This window comes from Saimiri boliviensis, chromosome Y, assembly GCF_048565385.1.
Source record: "Saimiri boliviensis isolate mSaiBol1 chromosome Y, mSaiBol1.pri, whole genome shotgun sequence".
Taxonomy (NCBI): domain Eukaryota; kingdom Metazoa; phylum Chordata; class Mammalia; order Primates; family Cebidae; genus Saimiri; species Saimiri boliviensis.
Window position 1 is genome coordinate 4,002,519 of NC_133471.1, and position 19,982 is coordinate 4,022,500.

At 36.1% G+C, this 19,982-nt stretch overlaps 1 protein-coding gene across 1 annotated transcript in view; it reads left to right on the forward strand.

Annotated features, from left to right (window-relative positions):
- Nucleotides 1-8,492: 8,492 nt before the first annotated feature.
- The window catches only part of LOC141583044 (heat shock transcription factor, Y-linked-like), a 14,872-nt gene continuing 3,382 nt past the window's right edge, over nucleotides 8,493-19,982 (forward strand). The window contains exon 1 of the mRNA XM_074392460.1: nucleotides 8,493-9,005. Within this exon, the coding sequence (XP_074248561.1) occupies nucleotides 8,493-9,005 (513 nt within the window). The remainder of the gene's footprint in view (nucleotides 9,006-19,982) is intronic.

Genomic DNA, 19,982 nt, shown 5'->3' on the forward strand with positions numbered 1-19,982 from the left:
TCCACTAAGCTCAGAGAATGCAAGTCTGTGTATCCTTTTCAAGCCCATCCCTCTATGCGCACTCTTGGTCCAAGTACGTCTTGCTCTTCTAGTGACATGTTTCATTAATTGTGCCACTTAATTCCCGAATGTGGTGCCAAAGTAGTGGTAGCTGTAGAAAACAGCCAACCAGGAAACTATTTATAAATACCACCTAGGGCTGCTTTTTGCTTTTACCAAAGATACTTCTTTCCTGAAGATTAAAGTCTGCCAATTTTGCTTGACAGGCTTTCTCAAAGTTGTTCTAAAATAGCTAATTCCTTCCCACATTTTGCTTTCACTTTCATTTTAAATTTTGTTATCTCAGGATCTTTACAACACTTCAACTGCAAATCAATCATGCACACATACAAACACACAAAATATTCCAACTATTTTACTACAAGAACAGTAACAAATTATTTTTCTACAGCAAGGCTCAACATTAATGCTCTCCAGAGATATGTTATATTTACTTGATTTTTAGTTTTCTCTATTTCACTGTATTTGCAGGACCCACTCAAATTACATAAACAAATGTTATCAGAAATAAAAGTATTATGTGCAACAGTATAGTATCCTAACATTTATTACAAGTTTTAGATTTTTTTTGATATGTTAAATATTAACCTTAGAAGACAGGTAGGTTGTGGTAGCTCATGCCTGTAATCTGAGCACTTTGGGAGGATAGTTGGGCAGTTCACAACTTCTGAATTTAGAGACTGTTAGGACCTCCTGGTCAAACATGGTCTCGACTGAAAAACATATAAAAGAGCCAGGTGTGGTGGCATCTGCCTGTAATCCCAGCTACTCAGGTGAGTGAGGCAAGAGAATCGCTTGAACCTGAGAAGTGAGGTTGTAGTGAGCTGAGATCATTCCATGGACCTCTAGCCTGGATGACAGAGCTAGACTCTGTCTCAAGAAAAAAAAAAAAAAAAAAGGAAAGAAAAACAGACGACTTTACAAGACAAACAAAAAACATTACTCTTGTGATCAGTAACGAAATTAAGTGTACCAGTTTACATATGACTGCCTGAATTTGCTTCTTTATTTCTCTCTTATATTCATGTAGCTTTACTTCTAAAAACTCACACTTGATACACTGAGGGTTAGCATCTTAAAACTGATCATTAGTAAGCCGAAGCTTCTCAGCTATTAAAAAATAAGCTGTCAAGTTAAGAATGGAAGCATTGTCAAGTGTGTGCTCTGGCCAGCAAAATGTTAAAAACAAACAAACAAAAAAAAGTAAAAGGGACACTCAGAGATAGGCAGAGTTAAACTGCTGAGCTTGAAGTCAACAGAGCACAGATGTTTGTGGGAGCAGTTGGCTCAAGCAGCTCAGACAGTAAACACAGTGTAAGAATAAACTGATGAGTGAAAGCTTGCAGTAAAACCACAAATGTCATCAAAGAGTAAGAGAGAGAGAGAGTGAGAGAGAGAGAGCAAGAGAGAGAGAGAGAGAGAGAGAGCACAGAAATGAGATAGAGACTAAGGGAGAGACCCATGTGTCTGGCAATAAAATATTTAGATGAAATTGCAAGATAATTTGAGGGCAAAGATGCTACTAAACTCATACAAGTGGCCAGAAATGTGTTTTACAATCAGGAGGAAGAGGCTGAGAGAAAGGCAAGGCATAACTCACAAGTCAAGATGAGGAGACAACCTGGGTTAACAAGACAGTGAGAAAGAGGTATGTCTAGACCAGCATCTAAAACATGGCTGGAGAAAGATCAATGTGGGGTTGATAAAAAGAAAAAGGCATTAGAAGAATAACTGTCCCAAAATAGCATTGTCTAAAGATTAGGTGTGGCCATGTAGCCAATGGTTTTATCTCCATGAAATATGTAGGCCAAGGGCAGCAGCTGCAGCAGCAGCAGCAGCAGCAGCAAGTCAGAAAGTCTCAAATAATCAGGATACAGACTTACTTGGTCTGGCTGGGGTGGGAAGATATGAAGACTGACATAGGCCAAGCTCAAATTCTCTATGCCCAAAGTAGCCTATAGTCAGCATTAAGGTGATCCATAACAACAACAAAGAATTTTATGGTAGATACAGGGACTGAGCATTAGGTGGTAACAAAACTGGTAGGGCCACTGTTCAAAGCTTATGCTGCTATCATTGAGGCTATGGGAATATCAAACTGAAAGACCACATTTGCCAATCAAAAAGATGTGTCATTGGAAGATGTGAGGTGCAGCACAAAATGTTATATCTTCCCAGCTGCCCTTTTCCTCTATGGAGGAGGTACCTGCTTCAAAAACTACAAGTATAAGCTTCTTTTAAACCTGAAGGAAGAATATCTTTAGATTCTAAGCAACCAAATGCTATGATATTAGTACTCACCTTTCCACAAGCTGATAACTGGTGATTATCTGCTAGGGATGTGGAGGGTCCTGGAAAGCAAACTTGGAGGCCAATGAAGAAAGTCACACTGTCAGAATTAATTAGTAAATCCAGAGCTATGGGCTGAAGATAATCCACCCAAGCTAGCCATAAAGCATGCTCAGCAGGTAGGAGGACTAAAAATGGGAGCCAGTATCCCACACCACTGGAGGCAGTTTTAGGCTTAGAAAAGCATTTAGAACACTTAGAGAAGCAAGACATTTTTGTGCCATGCTGGTCATTCTGGGACACTCCACTCTTATCAATCAATCAATTACTTCCTAGTAATAAATTTTACCACACCTGTAATGATTATACGCCAGTGCAGAACCCACAAGCTGTAAACCAAGCAACAGTAACTTGCTTTCTGTTACTTTCCAAAACACATACATCATGCTCCCCCTAATTCCCTCCAAGGCAGTATGGTTCACTGTTTTAGAGTCAAAGAACGCTTTCTTCTTCCTTTGTCTCATGCCAATCAGTTGGCATATCTTTGTGCTTCAAAGGGGAAATCCCCAGCATAGTTGGACCAGGCTTACCAAAGTGTTCAACAACTCCTTCATGATTTTTAGTGAGGTCCTACCATCAGACCTTAATGCTTACACCCCACCAAATAAAGACCGAGCCTTTCTCCAGTATGTGAATTACTTTCTCCCAGCAGCACCCACTATAGAAGATTGCCATTAAAAAACTGTCTCCACTTTCTGTGGAAGATAGAGTAAAAGCTATGTAGAGAAAAGGCCAGATTTGCTGCACAGTATTCACATATGTGGAGTTTGTCAAAAGCCACTGATGGCACATGTTAAGTAGTGTATACAAGGATCTAACCACAACCTCACAGCAACAAGTCAGAGAGTTCTTAGGGACAGCAGTGTTCTGACATAGAATTCCAAATTTCCTGCTAATGGCAAAACTATTATATGAAGCCCCAAAGGGGTCAAGGAGAAAAGACCCCTTCATCCGAGGCCCTTAACAACAGAAAACATTTAATATGATAAACAAGTTTCTAGTTGAGGCACCTGCTTTAGGACGGCCAGATATAACTTTTTTCTTCTGACTGTTCATGAGTGGAGGAAAATGGCCATTAGATTTTTAACCCAATGTTGGGATAATGACATTACTCAATATCCTACCTATCCAAGTAGCTGAACTCAGTGGCTCCAAAAAGACCACTCTGGTTCAAGGTGCTTGCCACTACAGCCATGCCCATGCTGGAAGCTAATAAATGAAATCTGGGGCAGCAGGTCACTGTAAGGGTATCACGCTATGATTTAACACTAATGGATTAAGTAGGTCACCACTGGCTGTCAAATTCTAGAATAACTCGATCCTAGGGACTTTTGTGTAAAAAAATTGTACATCAACTTAGAAATTGTAAACACTCTCAAATCTGCTACACTGCTCCCTTTGAAGCAAGAATCTCACTTATATAACTGTGTAGAAACAGTCTATAAAGTATTCTCAGGTCGACGGGACCTTACAGATTAGCCCCTCCAAAATCCAGATGTTAAGTACTTTACTGCTGGTAGCTGCTTTGTAACAGAAAGAGTCAAACGGGCAGTATATGCAGTTGTAACTCTAGATTCAGTGCTAGTGGCTCAAAACTTGCCAATACAGCCATTGCTGTTAACAAAAGGTAAAGGAACCATGATACATACTAACTCAAAATATGCCTTTGCTATGCTACATGTACACAGGAGCAGACACAAGAGAAAAGGACTCCTAACTGCCCAAGGAACAAGTGTAAAGTACACAGAAGAAATTCTACAACTTTTTGATGTAGTATAAAAACCTAAGAAAATAGCTGTTAAACATTGTCAAGGCCATCAAAAAGGTGGAACCCTACCAGGAATTCAGAGGCAGTGGCTAAGTGTGCAATGATAAATACCCCACTTTCCAGCACAATAGCTAGAAAAGCAGCTTGTATTATGTCTCTCCTCCTAGAGCACTTGATTAAATAGAAGTCAAATGAGTTTCCAAATAAGAGGACCTGGTTTACTCAGGACAATGAAGTGCATTAAAAAAAAAATGGCAGAAGTTCTTACATGGAAAATTAGCAATTTCTGAAGATATAGCCCCTAGGTCTGTAAAACCTTTCTCTAAGCAACCCATATATAAAAAACAGCACTACTAATACTACTGGGGTGCCAATTCTATATGCCATGGCTCATTGTCATCTCTTGATCCATTTGTAAACAATGCTTAACCTGTCCTATAACGCTAAACAAAGCAAATCCCACATTGGGCTAATAATACAATAAGCTGGTGTAATTATAATAAATGTATAAATAGAAAAGTGAAAAAACACAGACTGTCCTCTAGAAAGAATACTTAATTATTATGGCTGAGCTATTTGGGTGCAAATTGGGTCATGGGGATATAGTCCTTTAATCGATACAATGAATGGCATCATCAGGCTCAGAAGTTTCTACAAGTCACAACCACTGAAGCTTCCAGAGTTTCTGATTTGCTAGTGGTACAAGCCACACAGATGAGAAATGCCATTTTCCAAAAGAGACTAACATTGGATTATCTTTTAGCTCCAAAAAGAGGAGTATATGGACATTTTAGCTTATCAAATGGCCGTCTGGACATTAATAATAATGGACAAACAGTCATGGAAATTACCACCAGGATTCAAAATCTAGCTCATGTCCCAGTACAAACTTGGAAAGAGTAATCAGTATACTCACTCTTTGAAGGATGGTTTGTATATTTGGGAGGGGGAGGGTAAAACACTCAGGGGGCAGTAGTAATTGTATTGAAAGGGTGTTTAATACTATCTTGTCTCTTGCCTCTCTTAATTGGTGATATTCAATCAACTACAGAAGCAATAACCACCAGTCAATTGATGACATTAACTAAGTATCATCCTGTGCCCCAAGAGGATGTACCACTGCCTCAAAATAATAGGACTAATAAAAGGACTACAATAAAAGGGCTAACTATGGGCTTATGCAGCATAATCATCTAATAGAACTTAATCATTGTCAAATGATGAGATAAAATAAACTTAAACTAAGCAAATAATATGCTAGTAGCCAAAAAAACTACATTAATACCATATTTTCTAAGCAGGAAGCTTATCAGAAATAATAATTAATAATAATGAGATACTAATAATAATGGTATCTTATAGGTGAGTAACAGCCATTCCTGGAACCTCAGCACTCTGCATATCAGCCTGTGAGAACCTTCCAAATTCTAAGCTGTCACCCTGGCTGGTCCCAGGTACGTGACTGGTTAGACAAAAGCAGGTGAGATTCCACAGAGGAGGGACAACTCTTAAGACAGGCACAGTCGCAAAGAGTTCGTCAGGTACTAAAAGTTTAATTTTTGCCTCTCGTGTCAGGATAGAAACTCTCAACCTAGTGCTAAAGGAATCAACTCGGTGCTATAGGCTTACCATAAGCTCACACACCATGCTGCTGTCCATAAAAAGCACAAAGCCATTCCCAGGTGGTTTCTCTTAAAATGTTCTGCAACATAGCTAAGCCATCCACCCTGAGGTCCAGCTTCAAAAACCAAACAGGCATAAAAGAGATCTACTAAATAAGCTTGTAAGCTCATAGAAGCACCATATAACATTTACCAAATATTAACTTCTAGGTGGTAGTAAATGTTTAAAGCAGTAGCGTTGCTTCCTATTAATGGATTAATAAAAAGCCACATATTAAATGGGAAATGTAATAGTAACAACAGTAGTCTCTATTTGCTGCATAATAAAATATAGTTTACTGTGTTGTGTTTGATATAAAACCTCACCCCAGTCTCTGTTTGAAATTAACTAACTCCCTAAAAAACCTACCTTATCTCTCTTCCCCACATTCTCAGCATGTCTTCTTCTCTTGATGACCAGACACAAGGTCACAGGGCAAGATAACATCCAGAAAATGCACCCTGTGTTTCTCAAAATGCTTGTTTTAAAAATGTGGATTACAGACATCAGCCACTAGGCTGGCCAATTCTTTCTACGTTTTTTTCTTCAGATACACTCAGTTTTCTCCTTGGAAAAATAGAATCAAAACCAAAATCTACTCCCAACACGTGCATCCTCTTCAAAAAGATGAGAGAAAATGAAAACAAATTTGTTGTGAAATTATATATACACATTTAACAGGAACATAAAGTGTATCAAAGGCTACAAGAAAAGAGGTCAGGTATCTTACTCTTTTACACAAGATAGTGGATTAAGACCATTTTCTATTCATGTTTTTTTTTTAATGTAAAATTGCTTATTTTCTTGCCTCTTTATTACTAAATATAGGCTTGCAGTTTGGAGACAGGTAACAGCTTTGTCTCCCACTGAGAACAACAAGGCATTTTTCCTCTCTACACTGTCACTTGTCTTAGCTTCCCAAAATTCTCAGCCACCATTTGATGCAGATTGTCCAACATTTAATGTGGTTTCTTTTTCTGATTCTCTCACTAACTCCTTTTTTTTTTTTCTTTTCTTTTTTTTTTTTTTTCACACCCTTGTTCCACCTTTCGATGCTGTCAGTAATCAATCCTCCCCTCCCATCACAGAAGAAGCCTGTGCTTCAGGCAGTGCAACATAAGCATTTCCCAGAAAAGAAAAAATTAAAAAATATTTTAATTGTCCATTTTTCAAAACAAAAAGATTGTAAAAATTGATGAACCACCTCTGGTAGAAACACCTATTTTATCTTGAGAAGGAGTTTACTGATGTGGACGTTTTTATTACATTGTGTTATATATTAAAAATTCTGGAATAAAAGTATACAAAATTACCCACAAAACCTAAATTACATTAAACCAAGACAAACTTCTGACAATAACATCTCTTTCAATTATGAGATAATTGCCTCCTATGGTGTGAGAAACATAAAAATTATCCTCTCTTTCCTCCACACATATTCAAAACTTGCCAACGCAAATACTTAAAATTTTAATATACCACTTTTAAACCATGATCATACAGAAATTATTTATACCATGAATGTATAAAATTCAATAAATATTTTATTTAACATTAAGATTACATTACAAATTCAAATCCTGTTTTGTTAGACAGTTATGTTACATCACACAGATGATTTCTTAAAAAATATTTTTTAATTGACATTAGGTCATTTGAGCACAATAAAAAAATAATTTAAAATTCTGCTTGGATACATATAAAATTTACTTAAAAAACTTGGCTTTTGCTTTTTTTTTTTTTTTTAATCTTCCGTTCTTTGGCATCTGCTTCCAAGATCATCTGCTTTAAACTATTGTATATCATTAATATTTGTCAGATATTTATAAACATAGCAAACAAAATCAATATTAATTTAAAAAATATACATAAAATGTTTTGAATGGATATGCATATAACTTACATTTTATTCTGAAATCTAATCAGATATTTTAGTTACATTTGTTTTCATCTTAACATTTGAAGGTAAGTTTTAAATAATATAAAGTTACTAGAGTGTACAATTCAACAGAATTTAATATGTTTATGATGTTGTACAATAATCTTTTCTCTTTTGTTCCTAAATATTTCTATCCATCAACAGAAATCCCTGTATCTCCTAAAGAACTACTTCTATTTCCCAGCCCCTGACAACTAGAAAAATACCCATAATATCTATGGGCATTTCTTTTTACCACGTAGTGCATCAGTCTTCAATTCAATATGCCAAACTGACAGAGCTTTAATAATCTTTATTTATCTCTGCTGCTCAATTACCAGACCCTGTGTCCCCTGGAACCAATCTAGTGAGAGTGTGTGTGTCAGTGAGAAAATTTCGTGTATTTCAAGTACTGAGGACATTATTTATTTAATTACATGTTTAAAAGATTTTGCTGGGATGAGATTCTTGCAGATTGTACTGTGTAAGTAATCAGTCTATGTTTTAGTTTTGCTGTATACATTTCTCGGGCTGAGAAGAAAATCCTCTTGGTAAAATTTCATATGTGTTGCTAGGAGACCAAAGGCCCCTTGTGGTGTCATAGCTACTCAAATTGAGAACCATTGTAGTGGTCTAGATTACTTTACCTGCTTAGGACTACTGCAGCAGGTTTTCAAACTGCAGTGTTGAAAACCATGCACGCTGGAGGATTAGGTGAGAAAATATTTATTTGAGATGGCAGCTATTTCTTCAGAAACTCAAGATGTTTCTCCTAAAGTTAAATCGACTGGTTCAGAAACTTCCACTAGGTTTCTGTTGGGTGAAGACATATTCTCTGAAGACTCTGACTTAAGGTCAATAATTGAAGAAAATGCTTTTCAGGTTTTGTCACAAGGATCCTTGATAAAAAGTCCAGGTTACACAGTTTGTGTCTCTGAGCTAGATAAGCGTTATGATTTTATTTCTCAGACTTTTCCCAGAAAACTTTGGAAAATAGTTGAAAGTGACCAGTTCAAGTCCATTTCATGGGATGAGGATGGAACTTGCATAGTGATTCATGAAGAACTTTTCAAGAAAGAAATTCTGGAAAGAAAAGATCCTTACAGAATATTTAAAGCGGAGAGTATAAAAAGCTTAGTTCGACCGTTCAACCTTTATGGATTCAGTAAAATTCAACAGAATTTTCAAAGATCTGCTTTTCTAGCAGACTTTCTGGAAGAAGAAAAAGAAGTCCCCATTGTAAGCAAGGTATTTAAAACATTTCAGTGACCACTTTATGTAGAGTATATAGGTAATTTTATGTTGTACATCAGTAAATATGTTGATACATGCAGTAAGTCTAGATTTTGTAAATTATATAAATATTGAAGTAAAAATTGTTTAAGATTTTACAATCACTGAGGGCAGCTTCTGCATTAAACTTTCCAGGTTTCAAGAAATTTTGTAACAACTCTGAATCTTACCAATAAACTCCAGATAAATTTACCAAAGCCAATAATTAAATGTTACTATTATTATGTAACATGTTTTTACTCAAGGGCTTGACAATTTGAGTGCACTTTCTCCCCAAAAGGCACATTCCTGGAAAGAATAAACAATGTTCATGCATCATTTGATGACATTAACTTTGTGTGATAAGACAGCAATCTGAGTTTTTTGTATTATATGTGCTATTGCCACTTTTCTCTTGGTTTAAAATGACACTGAATTACTTTCTCTTTTGCTTTTAGTTAAGTCTATTGTAACCCAAATTTCAAACGTGGCTATCCTTAACTTTTAGTAAAAATGAAAAGAAGAATTGGGATTAGAAACGCTTCTCTTGTGTCTACTTTATTCACTGAAGGTTTCAATAAGAAGTACTTTAGAGCAGGGGCTGACACAGATAATCATAATTCTGCATTAATTGCTGAAACTAGTGGAGAAGGATCATTTTCAACCTCTACAAATTTAAATATGCCTCTGATAAGAAAACCTTCCATCAGCCAAAGAATTGCCTGTTTGCCTGACACAACCAGAAGTGGCTTTCCTCCTACTCCATCTTCAACTTCATTTGGACCAACAGAATGCATTGCAACAAATCAAAATGCTATTTTAAATCAGTTGGCCAGTATTCATATGCAATCTCATAGCACCTACATACAAGCAAATGACCACACTTTTAATAGCATTACAACCACACCTTCTCAATACCAAATCATATCTTCCTCACAAAATAGTCTTTTGGGGTTGATAGTGAAACCATCAACTTTTCCAAGCAGATACCCTGATATGTCAATAAATGAGACTCTTTATCCTAACCTGCTACGAGCTGGCAACCTGTGGTTGCTAGGACCCGTGAGAGCTGATATATCTGCTGACTCTCCTTTCAAGCCAGCTTTTCAACTATCTTCACTGGGAAAATACAACCCTAATTACAACTGATATTAGAGTGACACTAAAAGAGTACCATATAATGCACAACCATAGAGACTAACATTTTCCTTGAAAAAAATGCAAAAATACTGCAATTATCATGTTGAACAATAAAATTACATGTTTACCTTTACGGTTGCTTTTTATTTATTTCTAAACATATGGTTAAGAGTGAAATCATGTTGCATTTTATTTCATTTAAAACATATATTGAACGGATATACATATGTGTATGGCTAATATATATAAGACATATACATATACAGTATAGTAAATTTTATATGTGGTGTGTGTGTGTGTGTGTGTGTGTGTGTGTGTGTGTGTGTGTGTGTGCTTTTGATTATTTGGCAATACCTTTGCCGTATACCTTGGTAAGGTCGTTCAGTTATCTACAGAGAAAGAAATAATAGTCTTTTAGGCAATTTTCTGCTTCAATAGCACAATGTTACTGACGGAGTTATTTGGAAAAAGACTTATTCTGCTCATGTTTCTGAAGGCTGGAAATTCCAAAGGGCTGCATCTAGTGTGTCTTTCTTTCCATGACAGGCAATCAACATAAAGTGAAGGACATGTGATGAAGAGAAAATCAAGACCGAATTTATCCTTTGATCCAAAGTCCCCTCACAAAATAACTAACGTGCTCTCCAGATAAAGTCAACAATGCTGTTGTCAAGGTATATCCTCATGACTAATTACCTCTCAAAGGTCCTACCTCCCATGGCTATCACAATGACCAGGAACTGTCTATGTAAAATTTGGAGAGGGCATTCAAAACCACAGCCACAGGTAAGGGAAAATGAATGAAGTGGAAATAGTAAAATGTAATAAGTGACTTCTCAATTAGTCTGGGCTTAAAAAATTTTGGGACTAAATTGGGATTGCACAGGACCAGATGCTCAAATATGCAGACACATACACACACAGAGACACCCACCCACCCCCACACATACAATTTAGAAATGGGTTAAAATGCACTAGTTTCCTATTTATCAATTGCTTTCCCCCATTATCTTAAGCTTCGATTGTAGTAGACAGACTTTTTTCATTACAGTTTATATGCAGTGAGTTCAGTAACTATAATCACGTTTATTTGTGTCATCACTTGATTTACAAAGTTCATGTTATATTATGTACATGAATGGCATCATTGTTAGAATATGCTGAAATTTTACAGTTAGCATTAGCCATAATCATTTTTTTAATCAAAACATTCCAACAGATTTGTGTCTTTAATTATCTTCTGCAGGAGTTCCTTTCATGTTTTCTAATGCACAATTTTTTTTTTCTTCTTTCTCTTTTTCTTTCCCTTTTCCTCCCTTTTTCTCTTCCTCTTCCTCTTTCTTTTCCACTTTATCTCCTTTTTCTTTTCCTCTTTGTTCTTTCTTTTTTTCTTCTTCCTTCCTCCTCCTCCTCCTCCGTCTTCTTGTCTTCTTTCTTCATCTTCTTCTCCTTCTCCCTCTCCTTCTCCTCCTCCTCCTCCTCCATTTCCTCCTCCACCTCCTCCTTCTTTTTTTTCTTTCTTATTCTTATTCTTATGCTTCTTCTTCCTCTTGTTCTTCTTCTTTTTCTTTTTTTTTAACCTAAGGCAGAATCTGGCTGGGTTGCTCAGCCCAGAATGCAGTGGCATAATCTCAGCTCAATGTAAACTCAACCTCTGGCTTAAAGCCATTTTTGTCTGTCAATCTCCTAAATATATGGGACTAGATGTGCATCAACCATTGGATAAATTTTAATATTGGCAAGGCTGGTTTTGAACCCTTGGACTCAGGTGATTCACCTGCCTTGGCCTTTAAAAGTGCTGAGACTACAGGTTTGAGCCACTATACCTGCCCTCTAATGCACATTTTCATGACATTGGTTTCATGCCGAAAGTCAATTTGTAATTGTTTTTGTTGGTATTTAGAATCTTCTAGATTCTGAGCCTAGATCTGCAGCATGGCTGAACAAATCTCTTCCAGACCTGATATTCTCTGCCTTTCAGCTTCATGTCTTTCTGTTTCAGCATGGTTTATGTGGACCCACATTCAGACAACTTTTCTTTCAGCCATGAACACTCCCATCCTGTAACTATGGCCACCTTTCTCTCCTGGAGATAAAAGTCTCTCTCCCTGTTTGCCTACTTAAGACTTCTAATGCAGAAACATTATTTTTTCAGGAAGTGTTTATCTATCACATTAGTTTTCTTGTCTGCCTGTCTTAAAAATTCAGCACTGATGTAAAACAGTACCTGGTATACATTAGTAGGTGTGTGTGTGTGTGTGTGTGTGTGTGTGTGTGTGTGTGTGTATATATATATATATATATATATATATATATATATATATATATATGCCGAGGACAGTAGCTGCACAACATTTCATTCAGTTTTCTGGGACAGCTGGGATTTAAATGTGATATGGGTGATATGGGTTTGGATGCCAGATTTCTCAAACTATAATCTGATTGCTGCCATTCTACCATATTCATATATTTTCAAGTTGTGCCTAAGTATTAAGTAATTAAAATCAATGATCCACGTGAGAAATTCTGATTTCTTATCCTGTAATACCATGACACAGCACAATTGTCTTTTCACCTATGTCCACATGCTATTAAATGACAGATACAGGCGAGGGAATGGAAGGCAGAAAACCACACTGCCATGTGTGTACCTATGCAACAATCTTGCATGTTCTTGCCATGTACCCCAAAACCTAAAATGTGATAAAAATTAATTAATTAATTAAAAAAGATCTATACCACATTTTAGTTCTCAAATTGTATTTTCAGAGGGTTGTCTGATAGACATGGTTAAATGCTGAACTTAGGTTTAAAAGAAATGTAGCCAGGTCTCACACCTTTAATGTCAGCACTTTGGGAGCCTAAGGTGGGTGGATCACATGAGATCAAGAGTTTGAGACCAGCCCAGTTGCATTTTTTAAAATGATATAAAATCCCATCCTTCTAAAAACTATAAGAATTAGTCAACCATGGTGGTGGACCCATGTAATCCAAGCTAGTCAAGAGGCTGAGACAGGAGAGTTGCTTGAACCTCAGAGGCAGAGGTAGCAGTAAGCCAAGATATTGCCACTGCCCTTTTAACTGGGGGACAGGCCAAGATTATATCACAAAAGAATCAACAACAACAACAGGCTAATGATTAAAAATAATAAAACATGAAAAGATTAACTTGGGTGAACAACAGGACACCGAGAAAAAAAGAAAATGACATTTAAGAAAAGGTAGGATGAAGTAATGATGGATAATCAGACAGGTTAAAATGTGAACTTCAATATAGTAAGGTTAAGGCCAGAATAAGGCAAGTATCAAACAAACAACAATGACAACAAAAACAGCAACAACAAAATGAGCACGGGGAGGAGGAGAGATAGGTGATGAAGGAAAAAATAAGTAAAGCAAATGCAAAACATTAAATAGTTGGCATGATTAGAATATCTGTTTGTTGCTATATCTTTCTAAATAATGTTTATTTATGTTAAACTAGCTTAAACTCTTTCAACAGCAAAAAAAATGACTTAAAGTTTGCTACCCAAAAGGAATAACATGGATGTTCTGCATCTTGTATCATCATTTGTCTAATAAAGCAGATGAAGTGGATGTAGTTTACCCTCTCCCCAAAAGACAATTAATATTCCTACATGTTATACATGCAGCAAACATAAGTCTCTGAAAGGGGATAAACTGGAGAGAAAACTTAAGACTTAGCAAGTGATAAGATGGTTGAGTTAAGAACTTGCCTTATGTTTCTGGGGGTACTCTGTCTTGGCTGTGTATATATTTATAATGGTTAGCTTTTCTTATTGCATTGATCCTTTTACCATTAGGTAATGCCCTTCTATGTCTCCTTTGAAATTTATTGGTTTAAGGACCATTTTATCAGAAACTAATATTGTAATCACTGATTTTTTTTTTTTTTTTGCTCTCCCTTTGCTGATATATCTTCCTCCATCTCTTTATTCTGATCCTATGTGAGTTCTTGCACATGAGATGGGTTTTCTAAATAAATAACACAGATGGATTTTGACATTTTATCCATGTTGCTGGTCTGTGTCTTTTGATTGTGGCATTTACCACTTTACACTTAAAGTTCATATTGTTATGTGTGAATTTGATTCTGCCATTTTGATGCTAGCTGGTTGTTTTGCCCATCAGTTGACATAGTTTTTCATTATGTTGATGGCCTTTACCATTTGGAACATTTTTGTAGTGGCTTGTACTGTTGTTCCTTTTCAGGTTTAGTGCTTCTTCCAGGAGCTCTCATAAGGCAGCACTGGTAGTGGTGAAATCTTTTGGTAATTGCTTGTCATTAAAAGGATTTTATTTCTCCATCACTTATGAAGCTTAGTTTGGCTTTATATAAAATTCTAGGTTAAAATATTTTTATTAACTTTTTTATATTTTTTCTTAAGGACATTGAATATTGTCCCCTTTCCAGCTGAATTTTTTTTTTTTTAAGGACATTGAGTATTGTCCCCAACTCTCTTCTGTCTTATAGGGTTTCTGCTGAGAGACCTCTGTGTATCTGATGGGCTTCCCTTTGTGGGTAACCCAACCTTTTTCTCTGGATGCCTTTAGCATGTTTAACACTAGTGAATTGGATGATTATGTGCCTTGGTGTTGCTCTTCTTAAGAAATATTTTCTTGTGTTTTCTGTATTTTCTGGACTTGAATGTCGACCTGCATTGCTAGGTTGGGGGAGTTCTCCCAAATAGTATAATGAAGAGTGTTTTCCAGCTTGGATTGTTTCTCCCCATCACATTTCCATACAATTTTCAAACATAGATTAGGTCTTTTCGCATAATCCCATATTTCTTGGAAGCTTTGTTCATTTATTTTCACTGTTTTTTTTTTTTTTTTCTCTAATATTGCCTTATTGTTTTATTCCATTGTGTTGATCTTCGATTTCTAATATCCTTTTTTTCTGTTTTGTCAATTCAGGTATTGAAACGTGTAGGATTTGCAAAGTTCTGGTGCTGTGTTTTTCAGCTCCATCAAGTCATTTATATGCTTCTCTAAGCTGTTTATTCTTATTAGCATTTCATCTAGTCTTTTTTCAAGGTAAGTTTCTTTGCATTGGGTTAGAACATTTTTTTTTTTTTTTTTTTTTTTTTTTTTTTTTTTTTTTTTTTTTTGCTCAGAGAATTTTGTTATTACCCACTTTCTGAGGCCTGTTTCTGTCAATTTCTCATACTCATTCTCCACCCAGCTTTGTTCCTTTGCTGATGAGGAGTTGTGACCCCTTGGAGGAGGAGAAGTGTTCTTTTTTTGTTGTTGTTGTTGGATTTTTTTTTTTTTTTTTTTTTTTTTTTTTTTTTTTTTTGGTGTTTTTAAGCTTTCTGCACTAGCTTCTTTCAATCTTCATGGATTTATTTACCTGTAGTTTTACAACTGTTGACTTTCAAATGTGGTCTCTGAGTAGACACCCATTTTGTTGATGTTGAATCTATTTCTTCCAGTTTTTTAGTTTTCCTTCTGACAGTCAGGCTTCTCTGCTTCAGGAGTGCTGGAGGTGCACTCCAGACTCTTCTTGCCTGGAGATGACCTGCAGGTGATGCAGAACAGTAAGGGTGGCTGCTGGTTTCTTCTTCTGCCAAATGACAGCCAGAGCTCTTTTTTTATGAGCTGTCTCTTTGGATATATGAGGGTCAGGGTGAAACTTGAGGAGACAGTCTCTCCCCTAGAGAAGCTCAAGTGCTCTGCTGGGAGCTCTGTTGTGCTCCGTTCTGGAAAGGATGGCTTTATTTATAAGTTCCTGATGTGCTAGTGTCTATTTTCAGAGTTGCCATGCACAGCAAGGAGGTGTTCTAGTTACAGTATTCCAACAGAGGCATTGCTGTGCTGCCATGGACTCTGCCTAGTTGCTGTGTAAACTTCCTTGTGGTTTTGTTTACATAGATACAGTTAAAACTGCCATGATAATAGGAGTCTGCCTCAGTAATGGCACAGTGCCTCAGTAATGGCTGATTGCCTTGGTAGAGGTGGACTCCAACTGTAATGGCATACCCTTTTTGCCCCTCTGAGCTGAAGTATATGGGGTCCATCTATGCTTGCTGCAAAACTCTCAATCCAGAGCGTTTCAGATTGCTTGTCTTTGTGGGGATGGGATCCACCAATCAGAATTGCCTGGCTATCTTTTTTAGTCTCCTCCTTTTCAGTTGAATGGGTGGCTCTGTCTCCCTGACATTCCAGGCATCTGCTGAAATGGCCACCTAGATTTGAGTAAGTTTTCTGCGTGAAAACCCGCGATCCTGGCTAAAACAGCTGTGCTGGAAACTCATGGTGCTTTTCGGGCTGGTATTCTTCTAGTGTGTTGTCAGTAAAAACTTATTGGAAATGCAGTGATCACTCATTCCATGTGTTGTTTTTGCTGGGAACTGTACTCCAGACCTTTTCCTATTTATCCTTCTTAGATCTCCCTGCCAACAGAAATGTATTGAGTCCTTGATAAATGACAGGCACCCAAGTGCTAGGAATACAACCTTAAATTAAAAAGCCAAAATTGCTGTCCTCCTGAAGCTTACAAATAGGGTTAGGAGACAGAAAATATACACACAACTGCACTGCTGTATAAAGATACAGTGTGCCCACTTGTGGTAAGTGCTCCAGTTTCCTCCCAGGTTGATGTACACATGTCTTTTATAGCATGGTATAATTACAAAATCTGTTATGCACAATTTTTAAATCTACAAGCTCTGAGAAACAAATATTTTAAGTTATTTGGTGTCAAAGCCCAAACAGACAAAAACTCATCAGGTTGAAAACTTTGACCTGAACTGATATAAGCACATTTAATATCTTTCTTTATCCAAGAATAAGTATTTCTGCAATTGACTGCAAAATAATTACTGGTTTTCACTAAAGGATTCAGAAGTATTCCCAACTCTACAGCACATGGTGAGAGTTTTTGGACAAGGAAGTGAAGTTCTGCATTCACAATAACACAGTGGTAAAGGAACTCTCACTGCTCCCACTTTATAGATGGGGGACTAAAACTGAGTAAATCCAAGAACTCCTTGGTTTCTCCAATGCAAAGGCAGTGTGTGTTACTCACTCTCCAGCAATGCCTCCCTATGATAATACAAATAAATAAATAAATAAATAAATAAATAAATAAATAAATAAATAAAAGCTTTGCCTCCACAACACATACACACAAAAGAGTTCTATCTTCATTCAAATTTTTTTTATTATTATTGTGAGACTGCTATAATTTCAATGTGACAGCTTTCACAAACAGGACAGAACGAAATGAGAAAAGGAAAAGAAAGTGTAAATGAATGAAGATGTAAAAATTGGTAACATGTTGGTAGAAAAGAACAAGAGGCTGATGAAGCCAGAGTGCAAATGTAAGCAAGAAAGGTGTGGAACAAGTATGAGCAACCAACTGAGGTAGTAACACATGCACATTTTCTTTGAGCTTTAAAACAAGTGATGAAGAAAGCATGTAACCTTCATTATTATTTCTATGAAGTAGAAAAGGGCAGAGATGCATCCATGGTGAAGATGCAATGATAAAATAACACCAGTAACAATTTCTAGAGTGCTATTTTTAATGTCTCAGGCACTGGATTGAAACAGATCTCATTTTATATTTTTCTTATCATGGCTCAATAGGTATTATTGCCCCAAATACAAATGAGAAAATATACTCCCAAGGAAATTAGTGTAACATGTGCAAGATCAAACAACTAACTTCAAAATTTGTGTCCAAAAGAAGAACAGTTTTCTGATTATGAGGGCAGTGCTCTTTGTGCTAAACCACCCAGCTTTTTCCATGTATGTAAATATATGCTTATCAAAGAATTCATAAAACTACTAAATTACTTTTAACATTGGAGTAACAAATAAGAATGGAAATCTGAGGATAAATGTGGGGCTTCTACGTGACCACCACAACTTTTTTATTTGAGACATAAGGCTCTGCAAAAGCATGAGGCACCTATTAAATAAGTCACTTTTGCTGATGTTCCCAATGGTATTACTAAATCGAATAGGGAGCTTTACTTCTAACATGACATTTATTTCTATGGATTTTATTCTAATACAATAATTACTTTGGATTCAATAAATTATCATCATTACATTTCACATGCATCATAAGCTTTATACACACAGGAATATTTTTGGGTTAAAAATGACTCTAACTTGTCTGAGTTTGCTTCTGTTGCAATTTAAATCAGCAACTTGAATAGTTATCCTCTTTACCAAAGGTTTGCATTCCAGTATCTGGGTCTTCAGCTGCACAGATGTTCAATCTGAGCAGATTGAGAATAGATAAATAAGTCAATGTAAAACAAATCACTGCTTGCTTCAAAAGAAAAAGTTTTCTTATTTTGTTTGCAATCATTTTGTTCTGCCAGTTTCAAGAACATTCATGCCACTAAACAATGGGGACCCTAATTAAATAAAAAAAAGAAGGACAAACAGAACACACAGACAAGTCTTTTACCATCGGCTTCAGTGATATCAAATAATTCTAGGTCATGGAGGCAGAAGACACAGTAACTGTTTGCAATATTCTTCAGACTGAACATCAAGATATAACAGTGGGTACAATCAGGCATTCCAGAAATTTTATGTTCTGTGTGTTTGTATTCTTGCCAATTTTATTACTATTATAAATATAAGGCCATATTATAACTGGAGAATTTTCTCAGATGAGAAAGAGTTTGTTTTGCATATTTGGGTGAGTAATGCTTGATTTTAAAATAGATTTGATTTACACTGATGTTCCTTGTACCAAGTTTACATATCAATAAAGTGTACTGATATCATACTGGAAATGGCAAACACCAGTACTCACTTTATTTTGCAGTTCTTTTTGGAGATCTTGCTTGTAGATTTCAAACCCTTCATGCTCAGCTGCAACAGCATTTTCTGCAGTTCTTACCAAAAAACTGCAACTGCATGAGCTAGATGAGCTGAGCCTAAGAAACTAACAAATAATTCTACTCATTGTCACTCTTCAGTTTTCTTCTTTTATTTAACAAATACAGCTAACATGTTCTAATGTGTTGTTTCTATTTTTTTGTGGTCACATGATACATATGATATTAATTCTATTAAATGACTGCAGAGAAATCCTAACTCTCAAATTTTAGAGCAAGAAAATAGGCTGGGAACAGTAACTTATGCCTGTAATTCCAGCACTTTGGGAGGTGGAGGTGGGTGGATCACGATGTGAAGGGATGGAGAGAATCTTGGCCAACATGGTGAAACCACATCTCTACTAAAAATACAAAAATTAGTCACATGTTCTGAAACTTGCATAGTGATTCATGAAGAACTTTTCAAAAAAAAAAATTCTGGAATAAAAGCATCCTTACAGAATATTTTAAACAGACAGTATAAAAATCTGAGTTTGTCACCTCAACTTTTATGGATTCAGTAAAATTCAACAGAATTTTCAAAGATCTGCTTTTCTAACAGACTTTCTGGCAGAAGAAAAGGAAGCCTCTGTTTTAAGCAAAGTATTTAAAATATGTCAGTATCCACTTTACGTAGAGTACATATGTAATTTTAGTTTGTAAGTTAGTAAATATGTTGATACATGCAGCAAGTATAGATTTAAAAAATTATATAAAATATTGAAGTAAAAATTATTTAAGTCTTTAAAATTATTGAAGGCAGCTCCAGCATTAAACTTGCAGAGTTTTAATAAATTTTGTAACAACTTTGAATCATACAAGTAAACTCCAATAAAAGTTACCAAATCCAATAATGAAATGTTATTATTAATATGTAATATGTTTTCACTTGACAGTTTAACAGCTTGAATGTGTCTTCCCTAAAAATAACACATTCCTACAAAGA